General features: G+C 53.1%; 1 protein-coding gene across 1 annotated transcript in view; it reads left to right on the top strand.

Annotated features, from left to right (window-relative positions):
* The window catches only part of PADI2 (peptidyl arginine deiminase 2), a 55,463-nt gene extending 41,342 nt beyond the window's left edge, over positions 1–14,121 (top strand). Inside the window, exons 9-16 of the mRNA XM_040229399.1 lie at positions 220–331; positions 843–950; positions 3,116–3,267; positions 4,665–4,809; positions 5,565–5,658; positions 7,310–7,395; positions 10,356–10,484; positions 11,109–14,121. Coding sequence (XP_040085333.1) covers positions 220–331; positions 843–950; positions 3,116–3,267; positions 4,665–4,809; positions 5,565–5,658; positions 7,310–7,395; positions 10,356–10,484; positions 11,109–11,342 — 1,060 coding nt within the window. The 3' untranslated portion in view covers positions 11,343–14,121. The remainder of the gene's footprint in view (positions 1–219; positions 332–842; positions 951–3,115; positions 3,268–4,664; positions 4,810–5,564; positions 5,659–7,309; positions 7,396–10,355; positions 10,485–11,108) is intronic.
* Positions 14,122–19,027: the final 4,906 nt, after the last annotated feature.

Here is a 19,027-nt window from a genome sequence, read left to right as displayed (position 1 = left end):
CCCCTGCTCGCTTTGTTTGTTCATGACTGTGGCAGACACTGCAGGAAGGGCTGAGTTTGCACGGCCCTTGACTCCAGCAGCCTCTCTGCAGGTGAGCACAGAGGGGCTTCAGCTGCCCAGCACGGCCCGGCCCGGGGCCCGCTGCCGCGCCTCCGCCATGGCGGGCCTGTGCCTCCTCACGCTCCCTCCTGGTCTCTCCCTCTTGCCCACGCTTCTCAGCATGAAGGACAACTACCTGTTCCTGAAAGAGGTGAAGAACCTGGTGGAAAAAACCAACTGCGAGCTGAAGGTCTGCTTCCAGTACATGAACCGGGGAGACCGCTGGGTCCAGGTGAGGCCCCCAGGCTGGGAGAGCGCGGCTCAGGACTCAGGCCAGCAGAGGCGGCTGAGTGCCAGCACGCCAGCAGCAGCTGCTCTGAGCGTGTGAATTCTGTCAGATCACGTGTGCGTGCGCACAGGGGCATAAATGCGCCAGGCAACTCGCTGCAGCTTCTCAGAGGAGCGGAAGACTGGAGCAGCCGAGACGTCCGTCCGTGGGGAGGGGTGACCGCGTGACCGGCGGCCTCTCTGTGGAGCGCTCCACAGCAGCCAGAAAGGAGCCAGTCTGTGAACACAGCACGGCTCTCAAGTCCAGGTGCTCCTTGCAGGGAGGTGTACGCAGGATGTTGCCGGTGTTTAAAGCGGGGTCAGTGTGAGTGCAGGCACACTGGGGACGCGCAGAGACTCTGAGGAAGGCTGTATGGGAAGCCACTGCAATTGTGTGCGCGGGGACTGGGGAGGCGGCTGGAGGCCCCTGGAGGCCCCCTGGGCGCACTGGAGGGCTCTTCCCGCTGTCCCCGCAGGATGAAATCGAGTTTGGCTACATCGAGGCCCCACACAAAGGCTTCCCCGTGGTGCTGGACTCCCCCAGAGACGGAAACCTGAAGGACTTCCCGGTGAAGCAGCTCCTGGTGAGAGGATGATGGCCGTCTTGCAGGATGGGGTCGGGGCGCAGCCCTGGGGCTGCAGGGCAGAGCAGTGGGGAGGCCTCGGGCACCCCTCTGTCCCCGGGAGTCTCAGGCAAGAATGCCAGAGCGGGTTGCCGTTCCTTCTCCAGGGGATCTTCCTGACCCAGGGATCGAACCTGGGTCTCCTGCGTTGCAGGCGGACTCTTTACCGTCTGAGACACCCGGGAAGCCCCTTGGCAAATTAGTCTGTTGCTTCCATTTTCTCATCTGCAGAATGGGTCATTGGAATACTAGCCTCCAGCATCCCTTCCTGCTCTCATAACTGATACCATGCGAGGCAGAGGCCTGCCCCTGCCCCTGCCCCCACCCCCAACTTGCAGCAAAATACATTTCAAGGAGAAAACTTATAAGCAGTTGTTGAAAAGCATGGTTCCAACTTCAAAGCTCATTAAGGCTGTGATTTTTCAGTTCATGAGTTTTTTAAAAAAGCAATCTAACCCTTTATCCTAGAGGTCATTACCACTCTCTTTTTATGCCCTCAACAACCAATTGAATGAGGACAGAACCAAAATCAGTCTTCTTTGTACTGACCTTCTGCCCTGAACAGGCAGGGAGAGCTTGGATGGAGCATAAAATGTAGGTTGGGGGTCTTTCCCAAAGTAACATGCAGGACAGCCTCCCACGAGACATCAGAGCTGCTCAGAGGCGGCCCTTTACCAAGTCTGCACCTGCTGCTTGAGCGCGTTCACTGACCGCGTCCCTCGTCACGAGGAGATGGCAGAGCCATTGCTGTGAGCACAGAGCTCTGGAATGCCAGACGGAGCTGGCCTCGAGTCCCAGTTTCACCCCTTAGCAGCAGCGTGACCTTGGGCAAGCAACTTAACCTCCTCAAGCCTCAGTATGCGCATCTGTGAAATGGGGATCAAAATGGTATCCATCTCCAGACTTGTTGCGAAGATTGAAGGCGTGATCTAAGACACCCATGCTGCTCCCGACACAAGGACTATTATTAGCTGTTGTTCTGGTTCTCATTCCCCAGCCCTGGACACTGTCCTCAGTATGGACTGTCCACTTCCTCCAACACGAGGGGCAGTCAAACCAGTCAGCAGTTGCCACAGGCCTGAGAACCGAGGCCTCTCAGATCCTGTTCTCACTTTCTTCCCGGGTCACCAGCTGCCTGCATTGTTCCAGGCTGGCCTGGTACCAGTGCCCTGGGCTGCATTCTTCCTGGAGGCCCGGGCCAAGCCCGGCTCTGTGCTGCGTGCCTGCCCGCTGGTGTGAGGCTATAAAACCCCAGCTGCCGCAGCCTCTGGCAGATCACACCTTGCCATCTGGGGCTCCCAGGAGAGAAAGCGCTAAGCTGCAACCATTCGTCCCTCTGGGCACAGCTCTCCCTTGAGCCTCTGAGCTGGGCCAGGATAAGCCACGTCTTCTCAGTCTATGGTTTTTATTAGCAAGGATGTTTGTCAGACAAGCTTTGTTCCAGCCCCAGTGCAAGCTCTCAAGCAAAATCCCTACCTTTTTACAAAAAACAAAAATCATGAAAGGAAACTTAAAATTCAGGGAGTCACAGGGGCTTTACCACACTCATTACGGGGGTTGTATCGTGTGACTCCAGTCTGTTAGAGCTCTGTGCTAAGAAGGAGTCTGAGGCTGCGTCTGGGCTCAGTGAACAAGTATGGTTGATTGGGGCTGGGTTGAAATTGTATATATGTTACTTATCTGACGTTCTTGCATGTATTGGTCAGCTTTCACTTGATAAGACTGTAGTAACAAACAGCCCCCATCCATCAATAGCTAACATCAGCAAAGGTCCGTTTCTTGCTCACATTAACAGAGGAACCGAGATGTCGATGGCACAAAACAAGGACCAACCATGAAATCACCAGTATGTCTCTGTGTTTAAGAAATAGAGACAGATGCAGACTCAGATGTGCGCACACACACACGCTCACACTCACACTCTTACCAACGTGCTCACAAACAGCCTCCCTGTGCCGAGTTCCTGCTCTTCAGCGGGAGTAAGAAGGAAATGGGCAACCCTCAGAAGCAAAGTGCTCACAGGGCCAGACCAAAGGTGGTGAAAAGTGGTCCTCAGAGGGTGGCTGGGCTGGGACTAAGGGCTCTTGGCCGCGGGGGAGTAACCACAGGTGTGTGCCCCTGCCCAGGGCCCAGATTTTGGCTATGTGACCCGGGAGCCGCTCTTTGAGCCTGTCACCAGCCTTGATTCCTTTGGGAACCTGGAGGTCAGTCCGCCAGTGACCGTGAATGGCAAGACATACCCCCTGGGCCGGATCCTCATCGGGAGCAGCTTTCCTCTGTAAGAGAAGCCAGGGAGGGGCTGGAGAAGGGGGTGGGGGCCGGTTTGTGGGGGTAGCTGTTGTTTCTGTTGGAGCAGACTGGGTTGCTCAGACATGGAGTGATTGGCCAGGAGAATTAACCTGCCCATGACTGACAAGATACAGACATTCTTGGAAAGAAAATCAAGTTAACCTTTACATCTTAGTATGAATTAGGATCTAGCATGAAGTGAAGTGAAGTGAAGTCGCTCAGTCGTGTCTGACTCTTTGCGACCCCATGGACTGCAGCCCACCAGGCTCCTCTGTCCATGGGATATTCCAGGCAAGAGGACTGGAGTGGGGTGCCATTGCCTTTCCCAGGAGATCTTCCTGACCCAGGAATCGAACCCAGGTCTCCCGCCTGGTAGGCAGACACTTTACCATCTGAGCCACCAGGGAAGTGAAACTAAGTAAATGACCCTCTTCCCCAAAGGGGAGGGTATATAATGAGATTATAAATAAGGTGGGGGAGGGGTGCAGGAGTGAGAGGAGGAACAGTTCTGAGAGAAGATGAGGGGGGCTATTGGCAATACAGAAAATACACCTGGAAGCAGGCAGCTGACGAGGCACTTCTGGGTGCTGATAGGTGCAGTGAGGAAGATGGAGTAGGTGCCTGGTAAAGAGGGGTGGGCCCGGGGCACTCAGGCTTTTGTGGTTTTAAGGAGATGACTCTGAAACTGAGGCTTGAATGATGAGAAGGAAGCAGCCACGGAAAGATCAAAGGGAAAGAGCATTCCACATAAAAGGAGCAGCCGGGGCAGAACCTTCAAGTGGTAACAGTCTCAGCACCTGCTGGCACAGCCAGAGCAAGGAAGAGGAAGGTGAAGTAGGAGAGGTGGACAGGGGCCAGGTCAGAAACGGATTTTCCAGCCACTGTGAAGATCTCAGGTTATAGTGTAAGGGTAGTGGGGAGATTGAAGACCTCAGGGAGTGTAGAAGTCAAGAAGGGCTTCCTGGAAGAGGCGTCACTTGATTGAAGATTGAAACTGAGAAGTTACTAGCAAAGAGGGACATAGGCAGGGGCAGATTTTGGAACTCTGCCTGAGCCTTAGCCCCCTCCAGCAGTCCAAGAAGGACCTCTGGGCACAGAAGCTGGCCTCCCTATGCCCACTGACACCCTCAGGGCCTAAAGGCCAGGCTCCGTGCCCTTCACACAGACCGTGGCTGAAGCTGACACTTCCTTCTTCCCCCTGAACTCAAGTGCCTTTCTGCCTGGGCCAGTGTCTCTGCAACTCAGGCTCCTTCTCATGACTTTTCTGCTGATGCCACGCTGGGTCCTGGCAGGGTTCCAGGGGCTGAACTCCTCTTGCAAGCCCTCTGGCAAGACAGGCACCATGGGCAACCTTCTGAAGAACTGCCTCCTCCCAACCCCACCCAGGTCTGGTGGTCGGAGGATGACCAAGGTGGTGCGGGACTTCCTGCAGGCCCAGCAGGTACAAGCACCCGTGGAGCTCTACTCTGACTGGCTGACCGTGGGCCACGTGGATGAATTCATGACCTTCGTCCCCATCCCAGGCACCAAGGTGAGCTGCCCCAGAGGCTGGAGGGAAGAGGCTAGTGTGGAACCCCTGTACTACCAGCTCTTGTCAGCAGCGGGGGTTATCTAGTGGAAGTGGACTGTGTAGAGGAAGAAGGAACTAGGCTGAAGCTGGTTTGTACGTGGTTGCTGTGGCCGGTAAATATTTAACCCAATAAATCTGAAATTTTAGCATTTCAACATGTAATCATTATAAAAATTAATAATGAGAGGTTTTACATTCTTTTTTCATACTAAGCGTTCAGAATCTGGTGTATGGTTTGTTCTTCACACGTCTCCACCAAGACCAGCCACAGGTCAAGTGTCCAGTAACCCTACAGGGCTGATGGCGGCTGTACTGGCTCTAATGCCCTAGAGCACAATGGCGTGTGGGCCTGGGGCCCTAGAGAGATTCTTTCGTTTTCTGAAGTGCAAAGAAATGTCTGCAACTTAATAACCCTGGAAATCTGGAGCAAATGGCCGGGCCTCTTGGCCCCTTGGAGAAGCTCTCCCTCTCTGTCCAAGGTCACCTTTTACTCTGAGCTTCAACTCGACAGCATTGCTGAGGCAGGAAAATTTCTGTGGCAGGAAGGGTGAAAAATATTCCTCTGAAATAGAGAAATCCTGCCAGGCAGCCTTTGCCACTCAGCGTGGGTGGCTAAGACAGTATGCAGGCAGGGCCCCGGGTCCTCAGGGCAGGAGCCCCCACGTGGCTCGGCCACCTGCCCTCTGCCGACCGGCCGGCTGGATGGTCTTTCGCAGAAATTCCGGATGCTCATGGCCAGCACCTCAGCCTGCTACAAGCTCTTCCGAGAGAAGCAGAAGGAGGGCCACGGGGAGGCCATCATGTTCAAAGGTGAGTGCTCACGGGGCCCTGGCAGCGAGCCGAGCCCCCAGGGGCCCCTGTGGGAGGACGGGGCCGGTGAGCGCTTTGTCCCGGACACCCGGCTCCACTTCCGGTCATCCAGCTCACTCCAAGGCCGTGGGGTCACCCTGGTGGGAGGGGGCCCCAGCCTCTGTGGGCCTCGCGGTGGTCACCTGCACCTCAACCCGCCCACCGCCCCTTATGATCATCGACAGTGGCCCGTGGCTCTGGGACCTGGCATTCGACACTTCAAACGTCTCCAGCCCCGAGGAGAGTTAAGTGGTTCAAAACTGAAGTGCGATCTGCACTCGGGGACCTTGCGTTTTGCAAACGAAGCTAGAGAAGAGCGCACATCCTGCAGTTTAGCGGCAGGAAGAAGGGAGCTGATGACGCGATGCAAGATGGCTTCACCGCTAGTCCCGGAGCGAGAAACCGTCTGCTTAATTCAGACCCTTAATTCAGACAGGCAGACTGGGAGGAGCTTTGCTCTTAAATCAATCATGGAAACAAAGGAAGCTGATCAGGTGGATTCAGTGACCCACGTTAGAGACACCGTGACAATTTCTTAAGTGTTTTTCGTAACACTTAAGGTGTTGTCACTTTTCAGGTTTTGTCACTTTTCAGGTTGGCATCTCTAATCCACCTAATCCCGAGAGTCTGAATCCCTCAGACTGGCTGATACTTACTTACATACATGACCACCCTCCATGTCCAAAGGCAGTGTTCCTGATAGTGACTAGTGTCTGGGAACGACAAGATAAACTTAAGACCGCTATCCTTTTTTAATTCCCCCCAATGGCAATTTTTTAGGTTGGCAGGCATGAGTCTCAACTTTCTGAAAGTGTCTTTCTATGTTAACCCCTCAAAGCTACTCATAGGGTACAGGAGCTATTGTCTTTGTACAAATACGTCCAAGGGGTTGGAGACAGCTCAGCAACAGCCCCCATCTGTTTGCCACTAACAAGCTGCAAAAGTAGGAAGCACAATGGACCAGCATCAGACACGGAAGAAGAGGCGACAGCTAGGCTCTGGAATCTGACTTCCTGGTCTACTTACGGGCTCAGCCACCGGCTCAAGGCCTCAGATGAGTCAGGGAGCTTCTCTGTGCCTCCGCTTCATCTTTGATGCTGGAAGCTGCCTGATAGAAATGGGGGGAGACTACTGAGCTAACGCAGTGAATTTCCAGGAGACTCCCTGCTCCATGGCGGGTGCTCCCTCAGCGCTGGGGGTCACCAATCAGAAGCCACACGGGCCACCACGAGGGCACAGGAGGTAGATGCAGGCCCAGCGTGGCACGGGGGGGGGCTGGGCGTGAGGCAGGCCTGAAGCAGGAGGGTGTCGCCGCCTGGCCCCCTGCGTCTGCCACCCTCCCCCTGGCCCGCTGCTTGGCCTTGGAACCAGGCCTCCTGTGCCACACCACCCTCCGGGCAGAGAGAGAGCGAGGCAGTGACCCCCGCTTCCCTGGCCCCGGTGACATGACCAGCCCTGGAGAAAGGAGCGTCCGCGCGGGCTGCCCTCCCACGCTCCTGCCTGTCCCTGCTCCAGCGGCCTCGTCCTGAGAGGCAGCCCAGAAGCTGAGAGTCTTGGCAAAGAGGAGCACCGGGCTGGACATAGACCATCCCCTGTCCTCTGACCCCCACAGGCCTGGGCGGGATGAGCAGCAAGCGCATCACCATCAACAAGATTCTGTCCAATGAGAGCCTCGTGCAGGAGAACCAGTACTTCCAGGTGAGCAGGCCTCGTGGGGGGTGGGGGAGAGGCTGCGCCTGTCACACCCTTGGGGCCGCCCTCGGGGATGGCGCCCCGCCTTCCTGACTTACTCCTGTACTGGAAGCTGAACAGTGTGACAGTGGGGGGAGGTGCAGGCCAGCAGAGGCTGGAAGCAGGCAGATCTGGGAAGAAAGACGTATCAAGCGGTGCTCAAGAGCCGAAGTTCCCGTAAGGCTGGAGCCTGCAACATTTGGGGGAGACCCACAGACCCCAAAACATGAAAACTACAGACCTACTTCCAGGAAAACTCTTATATGAAGATACGCCCTGAAGTTTTATTTTTTAGCGGTCACAGATTCCTGATGTGTTCTATCTATGGATGAATCCTACTTTCTGAATCCCTAAATCTGAAAATTATATCCAGAAGTAGAAACCAGTCAACAGGGTCCTACTTAGTTGAAGTAGATCTCTCTTTGTTTGCATGGGCATATTTAAAGCACCAAGTTAAAAAAAAAACCTCAGACATATTTAAACAAAAGGCATGATTGGCTTGTAAAGTGGAAAGTTCAGCAGAGGCGTGGATTTCAGGCATAGGTCAGTCCGGGCTCTGGCTCCATCTCTGCACTTCTTGGGCTCTGCAGGTACGCTCATGGCAGGAGCTTAGATGCAACAGTTCAAGGTCTTCCATCCACCCCCCACCCCCATACCATCCACAGAGGGAGAGGTCTCATATGCCACCAACAGTTAAAAGCCTTGCATTTCACTCTGATTGTGCCAAACTGAGCCAATTCTTGCAGCCAGAGGAATTTCATATGCTGACTCCTTTCAGTTCAGTTCAGTTCAGTCGCTCAGTCGTGTCCGACTCTTTGTGACCCCATGAATCGCAGCACGCCAGGCCTCCCTGTCCATCACCATCTCCTGGAGTTCACTCAGACTCACGTCCATCGAGTCCGTGATGCCATCCAGCCATCTCATCCTCGGTCGTCCCCTTCTCCTCCTGCCCCCAATCCCTCCCAGCATCAGAGTCTTTTCCAATGAGTCAACTCTTCGCATGAGGTGGCCAAAGTACTGGAGTTTTAGCTTCAGCATCATTCCTTCCAAAGAAATCACAGGGCTGATCTCCTTCAGAATGGCCTGGTTGGATCTCCTTGCAGTCCAAGGGACTCTCAAGAGTCTTCTCCAACACCACAGTTCAAAAGCATCAATTCTTCGGCACTCAGCCTTCTTTACAGTCCAACTCTCACGTCCATACATGACCACAAGAAAAACCATAGCCTTGACTAGACGGACCTTAGTTGGCAAGGTAATATCTCTGCTTTTGAATATACTATCTAGGTTGGTCATAACTTTTCTTCCAAGGAGTAAGCATCTTTTAATTTCATGGCTGTAGTCACCATCTGCAGTGATTCTGGAGCCCAAAAAAATAAAGTCTGACACTGTTTCCACTGTTTCCCCATCTATTTGCCATGAAGTGATGGGACCGGATGCCATGATCTTCGTTTTCTGAATGTTGAGCTTTAGGCCAACTTTTTTGCTCTCCTCTTTCACTTTCATCAAGAGGCTTTTTAGCTCCTCTTCACTTTCTGCCATAAGGGTGGTGTCATCTGCGTATCTGAGGTTATTGATATTTCTCCCGGCAATCTTGATTCCAGCTTGTGTTTCTTCCAACCCAGCGTTTCTCATGATGTACTCTGCATAGAAGTTAAATAAGCAGGGTGACAATATACAGCCTTGACATACTCCTTTTCCTCTTTGGAACCAGTCTGTTGTTCCATGTCCAGTTCTAACTGTTGCTTCCTGACCTGCATACAGATTTCTCAAGAGGCAGGTCAGGTGGTCTGGTATTCTCATCTCTTTGAGAATTTTCCACAGTTTCTTGTGATCCACACAGTCAAAGGCTTTGGCATAGTCAATAAAGCAGAAATAGATGTTTTTCTGGAACTCTCTTGCTTTTTCCATGATCCAGCGGATGTTGGCAATGGTTTATTGCCCACCCTTGAACTGACCCCTGGATCAAAGAGGCAGGGGCACCAGATGTGGCCAGGAGGTGACAGGTCAACCCAGCAACTGGCTGCTGCATTTCAAGGGGAGGAGTGGAGTGGATGCTGGAGAAGCAACCCCAAGTTTCCCAAAGTTCCCCGATCGTCTCACGGCTGGTTGAAAGTTGACTTTATCACGACTCCTCTCTGTTTCACTCTTTGGCATCAGGTAGATCTGATGTCAGACCATAACCCCTCGCTTTCTGCACTGGGAGTTTGGGCCACTCACTAAGGACTCTGTCTTAGCTTCCCTAATCTCTAATACTCAAGATGTGTCTGCTCAGTCACATTCAGCTCTTTGTGACCCCATGGACTGGTCCAACGGCTTCTCCGTCCATGCGATTTCCCAGGCAAGAGTGCTGGAGTGGCTTGCCATTTCCTTCTCCAGGGGATCTTCCTGACCTGGAGACTGAACGCAAGTCTCCTGTGTCTCCTGCCTTCTTAGGCAGATGCTTTGCCACCGAGCCCCCTGGTCTCTAATGAGGGGATACCGACAGTGTCCACCTCATGAGGTTGAGGTTGAAACAAGGAACGTGCGTCCAGCACTTAGAACCACACACTTAGGGTACTCGTATGTATTAGCTCTTATTATTATTAATCAAAACATCGTCACTGTTATTCCTCCCACCGGGGCGGCTGAGGACTTGATGGGGTGCCGCATGGTGAACACTTGCGGTCTGACTCGTAGTTGGTGGTCAGTGAGTGAGTTCTGAGCATCACTTCTGTGAGCTTCTGGTGTGGATTCTGTAACTTTCTCTCTCACTCTCTGTTGCTCCCAGTGCGGGTGGGAGGGCACGGAAGAGGTGGCCCCGCACTGGAGGAGCCCTGCAGGCTCCCTGGAGTGCTGGGGCCCCAGGCCTGATGCCTCAGGCAGGGGTGAGGTGGACAGAGGTGTCGGGGTGCCCCTCACTCTCCCGCCCTCCCTTCCCCATCACCCAGCGCTGCCTGGACTGGAACCGCGACATCCTCAAGAAGGAGCTGGGGCTGGCGGAGCAGGACATCATCGACCTGCCCGCCCTGTTCAAGATGGACAAGAGCCGCCAGGCCAGGGCCTTCTTCCCAAACATGGTGAGGTGTTCTGGGCTCTGGGCCTCACCCAGACCATCAGGGGGGCGGGCCAGACCCAGAGGGACCCCTCAGCTGAAGCTGGCCGAGCGGGAGGCCCAGGCCCTGGGCCCAGCTGCTGTGCGGCCTCCCACCCCGGCACTCACCCTGCCGGGAGAACTGCTCATCCTGGTTGCCCCCTGGGATCCTAGGGGAGCCTTCAGCTTAACACAGTGGAAAGTGCTTTGTAAATTCAAAAGGCCGTTAAAGACAAAGATTCTTGTTATCATAGAGGAGAGCCTTCTATGAGCTAGAAAGAGGTTAAAACACTCACACACAAGAAACATAGATGAGTATATACCCACATGAAAACACACGTACGTGCGTGCGTGCAGTACACACACCGATGCATACGTACACAGCTGCGTGCACGTGTGTGTCCACGCACATACATACGGGGCGGGTTGCTAGGTTTTCCACTTAGCTCTGCCGCGTGTGGAGTGGTTAGCCCCCTCTGAGCCTCAGTTTCCTCATCTGTAAAGTGGGGATAATCGCAGTCGCTAGATCGCAGGGTTGTTGGAGGGTTCGGAACAGGGTGGGCAGAGCGGGCGCTCAGCAAAGGTGACTGCGCCCGCCTGCCCACCCCAGGTGAACATGATTGTGCTCGACAAGGACCTGGGCATCCCCAAGCCGTTCGGGCCCCAGGTGGAGGACGTGTGCTGCCTGGAGACACACGCCCGCTCCCTGCTGGAGCCCCTGGGCCTCTGCTGCACCTTCGTGGACGACATCTCCGCCTACCACAAGTTTCTGGGCGAGGTGCACTGCGGCACCAACGTGCGCCGGAAGCCCTTCGCCTTCAAGTGGTGGCACATGGATCCCTGACCTGCCCGGGGCTGCCGTGCGCGGGTCGCAGCCCGACGGCTGCCGTGCTGGGGCCGGACCAGCCTCCGTGGTTCTTAGTGTGATGGCAGGATGCCCTTCAGCGATAGCCATCAGGGAACTTGGGGAAACGTTTCTACTTTCAATTTTACTTTTACTTACAGGACCCGGAAGTTGCTTGGCACACCTGGGCCACACGGCGAGGTCGTGGGGAGAGAGAGAACCCAGGAAACTGGGCCTCTGCTTGTATGGGAGTTGGGGGGGGGTCAGGTTTTTCGAGGGCTTTCTCTGTCTTGGTGAATTTTAAATGGAAGAGTGGAAATTTAAAGCAAGGGAAGAGTGGGGGTAAGGTGGCCACAATTGTCAGTTATCAGAATCAACTAAGATCTCTAGAAGAAAGGGCCTCAGTGAGGGGAGGCGGCCTGGCTCCTTACCTAGTTGCGTAGCTGGCAATGTATTTACTCAAAGTCACCATGTTTGAAGTGAGTACTCAGCAACCAAAGCCGAGTCAGGCACTTATATAACAAAGAGGAGGAAACCCAGCTGTCGGGGCTGACACCACAAGGGCCCGGGTGCCCCCCTCCCTCCCTGACTTCTCCAGACTCTTTGTACCCCCAGAGCTCCCCGCCACCTGAACAGGACTGCGGGCCACCACTGAGGGCCTTCAAGCACTGGGGAGGGATGTGGGGTGTCCGTGCCTTGCCCTCCCTCAGAAGGGCCTCAGCATCCACAATGTCACCTCCCCCTGTGAGCCTCCATGCTGCCCTTCCTGAAAATAGCTGAACATTTGGCCAGAGTCTGTGTAGCCCTGATGTGAGAAGCAAAACAAAACCCCAGGACCCAGAACCTTCCCCCAAAGTCTTTAGTCTGTTGTCCAAAACGGAATGAGAGGAGACGGGAAGGAGGCTCTGGGATGACCAGTTTGCCCAGTAGCCATGCCCCGAGGGCCAAGGCAGCCGGCATGGAAAAGGATTCTGGAATCCAGGTGTACCTAGAACTGCCATCATCCTTTGAAATTCACTGCCCTTTGTCCAGGGCCACCCCATTTATCCATTCCTCTCCAGCCTGCCGCAGAGCCCCTTGGCTTGCCCCCTGCAGTGTAGACACCACTGGCAGCTCCCCACTCCCTGAGGGCCCAGTCATCGAGCTTAGACCCTTCGCTGGCAGCAGATTTTATCAGCACACCCTTCTCCATTTCTGAGATGCTCCTTCTGCCTCATCTTTCTCATGGACCCAGGCTCTCCCAGATGTTCGGGAGTCCCCCCCACACACACACACCAGCATCCTTGTGGCCCGAGAGTCCCATGTGCAAAGATGCCCCAGGGTGAGCTGTGTTACCCATCTTTTCGGCCGGGCTCTCGATTCTCTGGCCGCCCCGACCCCTCTCCTCTCACGGCCTCCACTTCCTGCCCTGGTGCCGTCTCTCCAGGCAGCTATGCAAGGACTTCTTCCCCACCAGCCACGCTCAGACCTCCCTGCCGCAGGACACAATTAAAGACCCACCTCTCTCCAGATGTCAGGCGCGAGACATAAAGACCCTGCCTTAACCTCCAGCCCCAACAGCCAGTTCTGGGCCAGCTACTGGCCTTAGAGATGGACCGATGAGCCCCACTGAAGTTTCTTAGCACATTTGCTGAAAATCCTCTCATTTGGACAGAATCAGATTCATTTTCTGGCTCCCACTGAAAAGAGTTTCAGCTTTAAAATTTCCTTTAAGGGCAGCTGACTTCAGAGAATAAGTGAATTATAATTGCACTTCGAGGGTTAAAAAGGAACTGATTTATAGCCAATGAAAAGGTGGTAAATTTGGATTCCTGAAGAATGAGATCCTCTTCTTGGATTATTCACTCATTCAACAAACCTGTATTGTGTGCCTGAGGTGCCAGGCACAGTGGTGGGCTCTGAGGGTACAGGGCCCAGTAGCAAATGGGGTCTGGCCCTTGCCCTTGCCTCCAGGGGGCAGCCACCCATATTTAAATGGCCCGCATTTGCCCTTTGGTGATGCGCTCTTTAGAAATACCGCTTCACTATATTCAGGGGAGGCACAGGGTGCAGTGAAATGAGGGGGATGGGTCTTCTTTAAACAAGCCTCCTGCCCGTCCAGCTGGGCCGGTTCCCCCCGGCAGATGGGACCCCAGTGCCTTCAGAAGCTGCTGTTCCCGCTTTGGGAACAGCGGCTCCTGCCTTTGGGGACCCAAGCCCCAGGTTTCTCCAACCCCAGAGCTGAAGACACCAAGTGCCTATTTGTGAATGTTTATCTGGAGACTTAGAGTTTGCTGTGTGTTTTTGTGCTTGGTTAATGTGTGTTTTGGGGCTTTCTTTCATTTTTTCATTTTTTTTTTTTCAGTCTGCCTTAAGGGGAAGTGAACACTTCCCATGTGGAGATGGTGTGTATTTCTAGATTGTTCTAAGGCTCTCTCCATCAGTAAGTCAGCAGTCGGTGATGGTTCTGAAGCCCCCAGGCCTCAGACAGCCCCCCGCATCTTGCTCGCCCACCCGTGTGATATTCCCCCAGCATCCCTGGACTCATCATTCTTTCCCACCCACCACTTTCTATAAACGTAGGCCTGGAATACACTTCCGTGTTGCAAAACTCAGCCAAGGTCCTGTTTCGATCTTTACTATGAAATATTTTAAATAAGAGAGCAGAGGGTATTGTGAAGATGACGAGAAGCGGGGCATGGTTTCAACTTTCTGGACGAGAAGCAATGCTGGAGATCACGACATGTTTGGGAAAGAGCCTGATTAAACAGCAACAAAATAAATGGTCGGAGGGAAGTCATGTGGCTGTTGGTGTGATATTCATGGTTGCTTCATAGCCATGGCCTGGAGTGAGGCGGGCCACATACAGGCCCTCTCCTGGCCCTGCGGTCCCTGCCCTTCTGCACACACAACCAGGGCTCAGCAAGAGTATCCCAAGGGTTTGGAATCCCACACAGTCAATGGGTGTGCATTACCTGGCCACCGCCCAGGGTCAAGACCAACAGCCACAATAAAGTCTGACTGTTTTCTGGTGGGGTTCTCTAGAAGGAAAACCAAAGGTGAGCTTTTGGGAACAAGTGACAATTAAGGAAGTGACTCCAGGAGAAACCAGGAAGGGAGAGCAGGGAGCAGGACCAGAAAAGGGAAGAAGCTCGAGTGTGATTTCAGGCGCCGCCTCAGCCTGGCCACAGGAGGGCTCTGAGCAGAAGTGGCAGCTCAGTCATTCCGTCTGGGGCCAGGTCTCACGACCTGCAGCAGCCGGTCGCTGGCTGTGGGGACTTGAACTGTCTGAACAGGCAAGGGATACCTGTAGCCACAGGCAGTCACCTAAAGGAGTCACAGCTATAGTTCTGAGTCTTGCCATCCTCTCGGCTTGCGGGATCTTAGTTCCCTGACCAGAGATTGAACCCGCACCCCCAGTGGCTGTAAAAGCGTAGGGTCCCAACCCCTGGATGGCCAGGGAGTTCCCCACAGCTTGTGCTTATTAGCAGAAGAGTCCCGGGAGCTGGGGAATGGGTTCCCAGAACAAGAAAGGGATCTGGGCAAAGCACCAGCGTGCCCACTGCTCTGAGTGATAGCATACTCTCATAACGTGGAGTTGCTGCTCGGGATGTACGATTTAACCCATGGCATAAAACTCATAGGCTTCCCCAGTCACTCAGACAGTAAAGGATCTTCCTGCAATGGGGGAGGCCTGGGTTCCATCCCTGGGTCGGGAAGATCCCTGGAGGAAGGAATGGCCACCCACTCCAGTGTTCTTGCCTGAAGAATCCCATGAACAGAGGAGCTTGGCAGGCTACAGTCTGTGGGGTCACAGAGTCAGACATGACTGAGCAACTAAGCACACACATAAAATCCATAGCCGTGATCAACAGGTCTTTGTGAATAAGCGCCTAAGGCCCTAAAATAGAATCACCTGGTCGGTTGCTGAAACTGGAAGCCACTTTCAAGCTCTTTGGGATGCACCTAGGAGTTTCTTACCTCTCAGCCCTATCTTGGGTTTCTGGACAGCTGTTCTAGTGCAAAATTAAAATCTCCAGTTCTCTTACTCCTGGACTTCACCCACAGGTCCAACCCTCTGAGGTCATTCTTCCCTTTTATACCCAACTGACATGGCCTGAGCCCATCCTTGGTGGGGGTTTCCCGACTCACCTATGTCTGGAACTTCCCAAGGGACGCTAGTGTGCTGAATCCATCCTGCTGGTGTTTTCACATCTTGGCCACTCACTCACCTCAGAATTTCTGAAAGTCATCCAGAGACTTCTGGAACAGCACCTTCCAACAGAAACACAGTGCAAGCCACATGTGTAATTTTAAATTTCCTGGTAGCCACACTTTTAAAAGTGAAGAACAGGTTCAGTTAATTTAATAATTTCTTTATAGCAGTATATCCAAATTATTATTTCAATAGGTAATCAAAATTTTAAAATATTAATGAAATATTTCACATTCTCTTTTTTGGTAGTAAGTCCTTGAAAGCTAATATATATTTTATATTTAAATCACATCTCTCTTAAGACTAGCCACATTTTAAGCATTCAGTAGCTATGGTGGCTACCATATTGGGCTTCCTTGGTAGCTGGGGGTGAGGAGTGTACCTGCAGTGTAAGAGATGTGGATTTGACCCCTGGGTGGGGAAGATCCCTGGAGGAGGGCATGGCAACCCACTCCAGTATTCTTGCCAGGAAAAGCCCATGGATAGAGGAGCGTGGTGGGCTACAGTCCATAGGTTTGCAAAGGGTCATACATGACTGAGGTGACGGAGAACAAGCTTGGGCACAGCCACCACACAGCATGGCAGAGTTATAGAGTCATCTCTACCAGGCTGAATCCAAGCTGTAGAAACAGGTACACTCCTTACACCCTCAGAATGCAGCTAGACTGATGGCAATGGCTAGAAAAGTTGACTGCATGACACCAAAAGGAGAGAGAGAAGGTGGCTGTCAGCCCTCCTTGGCCCTGCTGGGCAGGATCTCGCCCCTCCAGAAGGCTCTCTTGCCTGAACCGTGGCTGCTGCCACGTTGCCAGGACTGGCCTCTTGGCCTTTGGCCAAGTCCCCTCTGCTCACTTCAGGAAGAGAATCCCCACCAGCACCGTGGAAAGGGAAAACATAACTCCCTCACCTCCAGCCTCCTTCCTGTCACCGTTCCCTGGGATACAACTTGATTCTGCATTTTAATGTGTCTTCTGTTCCCAGGTAAGGGGCATTGGGGTCCTCATTATATCAGCCTCTTCATTCCAGATGGGATCTGATCCACACCCTGGCATAGCCAGAAGCCTGTGGAAGTGGAATCCCTCCTCCCCAAGCAAAAGAGCAGCCAGGGATAAACTCTGCCTGCCCAGGAGGACTTATCCAGGATCCTCGTCCAAGGAGCATCAGCTCCAAGGGGCTGATGGTAATGTTACTGATAATACAGTGTGAAAGGTGATACCAAATGATAGCATGTGGTATCTCTCCTCTAGCTGGACAACCAGATAAAAGACATATTCAGGCAGAAAGCCCAGCTCTGCAGCCTTCTCTCCAGCCTGGATGCTGTGAGCAATGTGGTTTTCAGCTGTGGCTCACTCCCTAGCCAGCTGGGTTTCTGTTCAGCCCTGACCTTGTGCGCACCAGGACCCAGAGACCCCCCAGAGCCTGAGCCACAACTGTGTGTGAGTGTCTCCTGAGGAGGTGCGGGTCAGCGGTGGCCTGCCGCAGGGGCCGGGGCCCTGGGTGCAGCAGGCCTGGGTGTGCCATACGCCCTCTTGGAGGAGGTCGCCGGTAACCCCACCATAGAGCTGCCAGAACGTACACAGGACTGGGAAACAGACCCTTGGAGGGCACAAACAGAACCCTGTGTGCACCAGGACCCGGGAGAAAGGAGCAGTGACCCCGCGAGACACTGAGCCAGACTTGCCCGGGAGTGCCCAGGAGTCTCCGGCAGAGGCGTGGGTGACGGTGCCTGCTGCAGGGTCGGGGGCACTGAGCGCAGCAGTGCATCATGGGACCTTCTCAAGGAGTCGCCTTTGTCTTCATTGTCTCCACCATAGTTTGGCCTCAGGTAAATAACAGGTGATGAAATTCCAGTTGAGCTCTTTCAAATCCTGAAAGATGATGCTGTGAAAGTGCTGCACTCAATATGCCAGCAAATTTGGAAAACTCAGCAGTGGCCACAGGACTGGAAAATGTCAGTTTTCATTCCAATTCCAAAGAAAGGCAATGCGAAAGAATGCTCAAACTACCGCACAATTGCACTCATCTCACAGACTAGTAAAGTAATGCTCAAAATTCTCCAAGCCAGGCTTCAGCAATACATGAACCGTGAACTCCTTGATGTTCAGGCTGGTTTTAGAAAAGGCAGAGGAACCAGAGATCAAATTGCCAACATCTGCTGGATCATGGAAAAAGCAAGCGAGTTCCAGAAAAACATCTATTTCTGCTTTATTGACTATGCCAAAGCCTTTGACTGTGTGGATCACAATAAACTGGAAAATTCTGAAAGAGATGGGAATACCAGACCACCTGACCTGCCTCTTGAGAAATCTGTATGCAGGTCAGGAAGCAACAGTTAGAACTGGACATGGAACAACAGACTGGTTCCAAATAGGAAAAGGAGTATGTCAAGGCTGTATATTGTCACCCTGCTTATTTAACTCATATGCAGAGTATATCATGAGAAACGCTGGACTGGAAGAAACACAAGCTGGAATCAAGATTGCCGGGAGAAACATCAATAACCTTAGATATGCAGATGACACCACCCTTATGGCAGAAAGTGAAGAGGAGCTAAAAAGCCTCTTGATGAAAGTGAAAGAGGAGAGCAAAAAAGTTGGCCTAAAGCTCAACATTCAGAAAACGAAGATCATGGCATCCGGTCCCATCACTTCATGGCAAATAGATGGGCAAACAGCAGAAACAGTGTCAGACTTTATTTTTTTGGGCTCCAGAATCACTGCAGATGGTGACTACAGCCATGAAATTAAAAGATGCTTACTCTTTGGAAGAAAAGTTATGACCAACCTAGATAGTATATTCAAAAGCAGAGACATTACCTTGCCAACTAAGGTCTGTCTAGTCAAGGCTATGGTTTTTCCTGTGGTCATGTATGGATGTGAGAGTTGGACTGTGAAGAAGGCTGAGCGCTGAAGAATTGATGCTTTTGAACTGTGGTGTTGGAGAAGACTCTTGAGAGTCCCTTGGACTGCAAGGAGATCCAACCAGTCCATTCTGAAGGAGATCGACCCTGGGATTTCTTTGGAAGGAATGATGCTAAAGCTGAAACTCCAGTACTTTGGCCACCTCATGCGAAGAGTTGACTCATTGGAAAAGACTCTGATGCTGGGAGGGATTGGGGGCAGGAGGAGAAGGGGACAACAGAGGATGAGATGGTTGGATGGCATCACGGACTCGATGGACGTGAGTCTGAGTGAACTCCGGGAGATGGTGATGGACAGGGAGGCCTGGCAAGCTGCGATTCATGGGGTCGCAAAGAGTCGGACACGCCTGAGCGACTTTACTGAACCGACTGAAACAACAGGGAGGGAAACAGCCCTGCCCGTCAACAGAAAACTGGATTAAAGATTTCCTGGGCTCGGCCCCGCCCGTCAGAACAAGACCCAGTTTTCCCTCAGTGGGTCTCTCCCATCAGGAAGCTTCCGTAAGCCTCTTATCCCCCATCAGAGGGTGTCCCTACATGGCATGGCTCATAGTTTCACTGAGTTAGACA

The sequence above is a fragment of the Oryx dammah genome, unplaced genomic scaffold, assembly GCF_014754425.2.
Source record: "Oryx dammah isolate SB20612 unplaced genomic scaffold, SCBI_Odam_1.1 HiC_scaffold_27, whole genome shotgun sequence".
Lineage (NCBI taxonomy): Eukaryota > Metazoa > Chordata > Mammalia > Artiodactyla > Bovidae > Oryx > Oryx dammah.
Note: the sequence above shows the minus strand (reverse complement) of the source record. Positions and strands in the feature narration are given on the sequence as shown.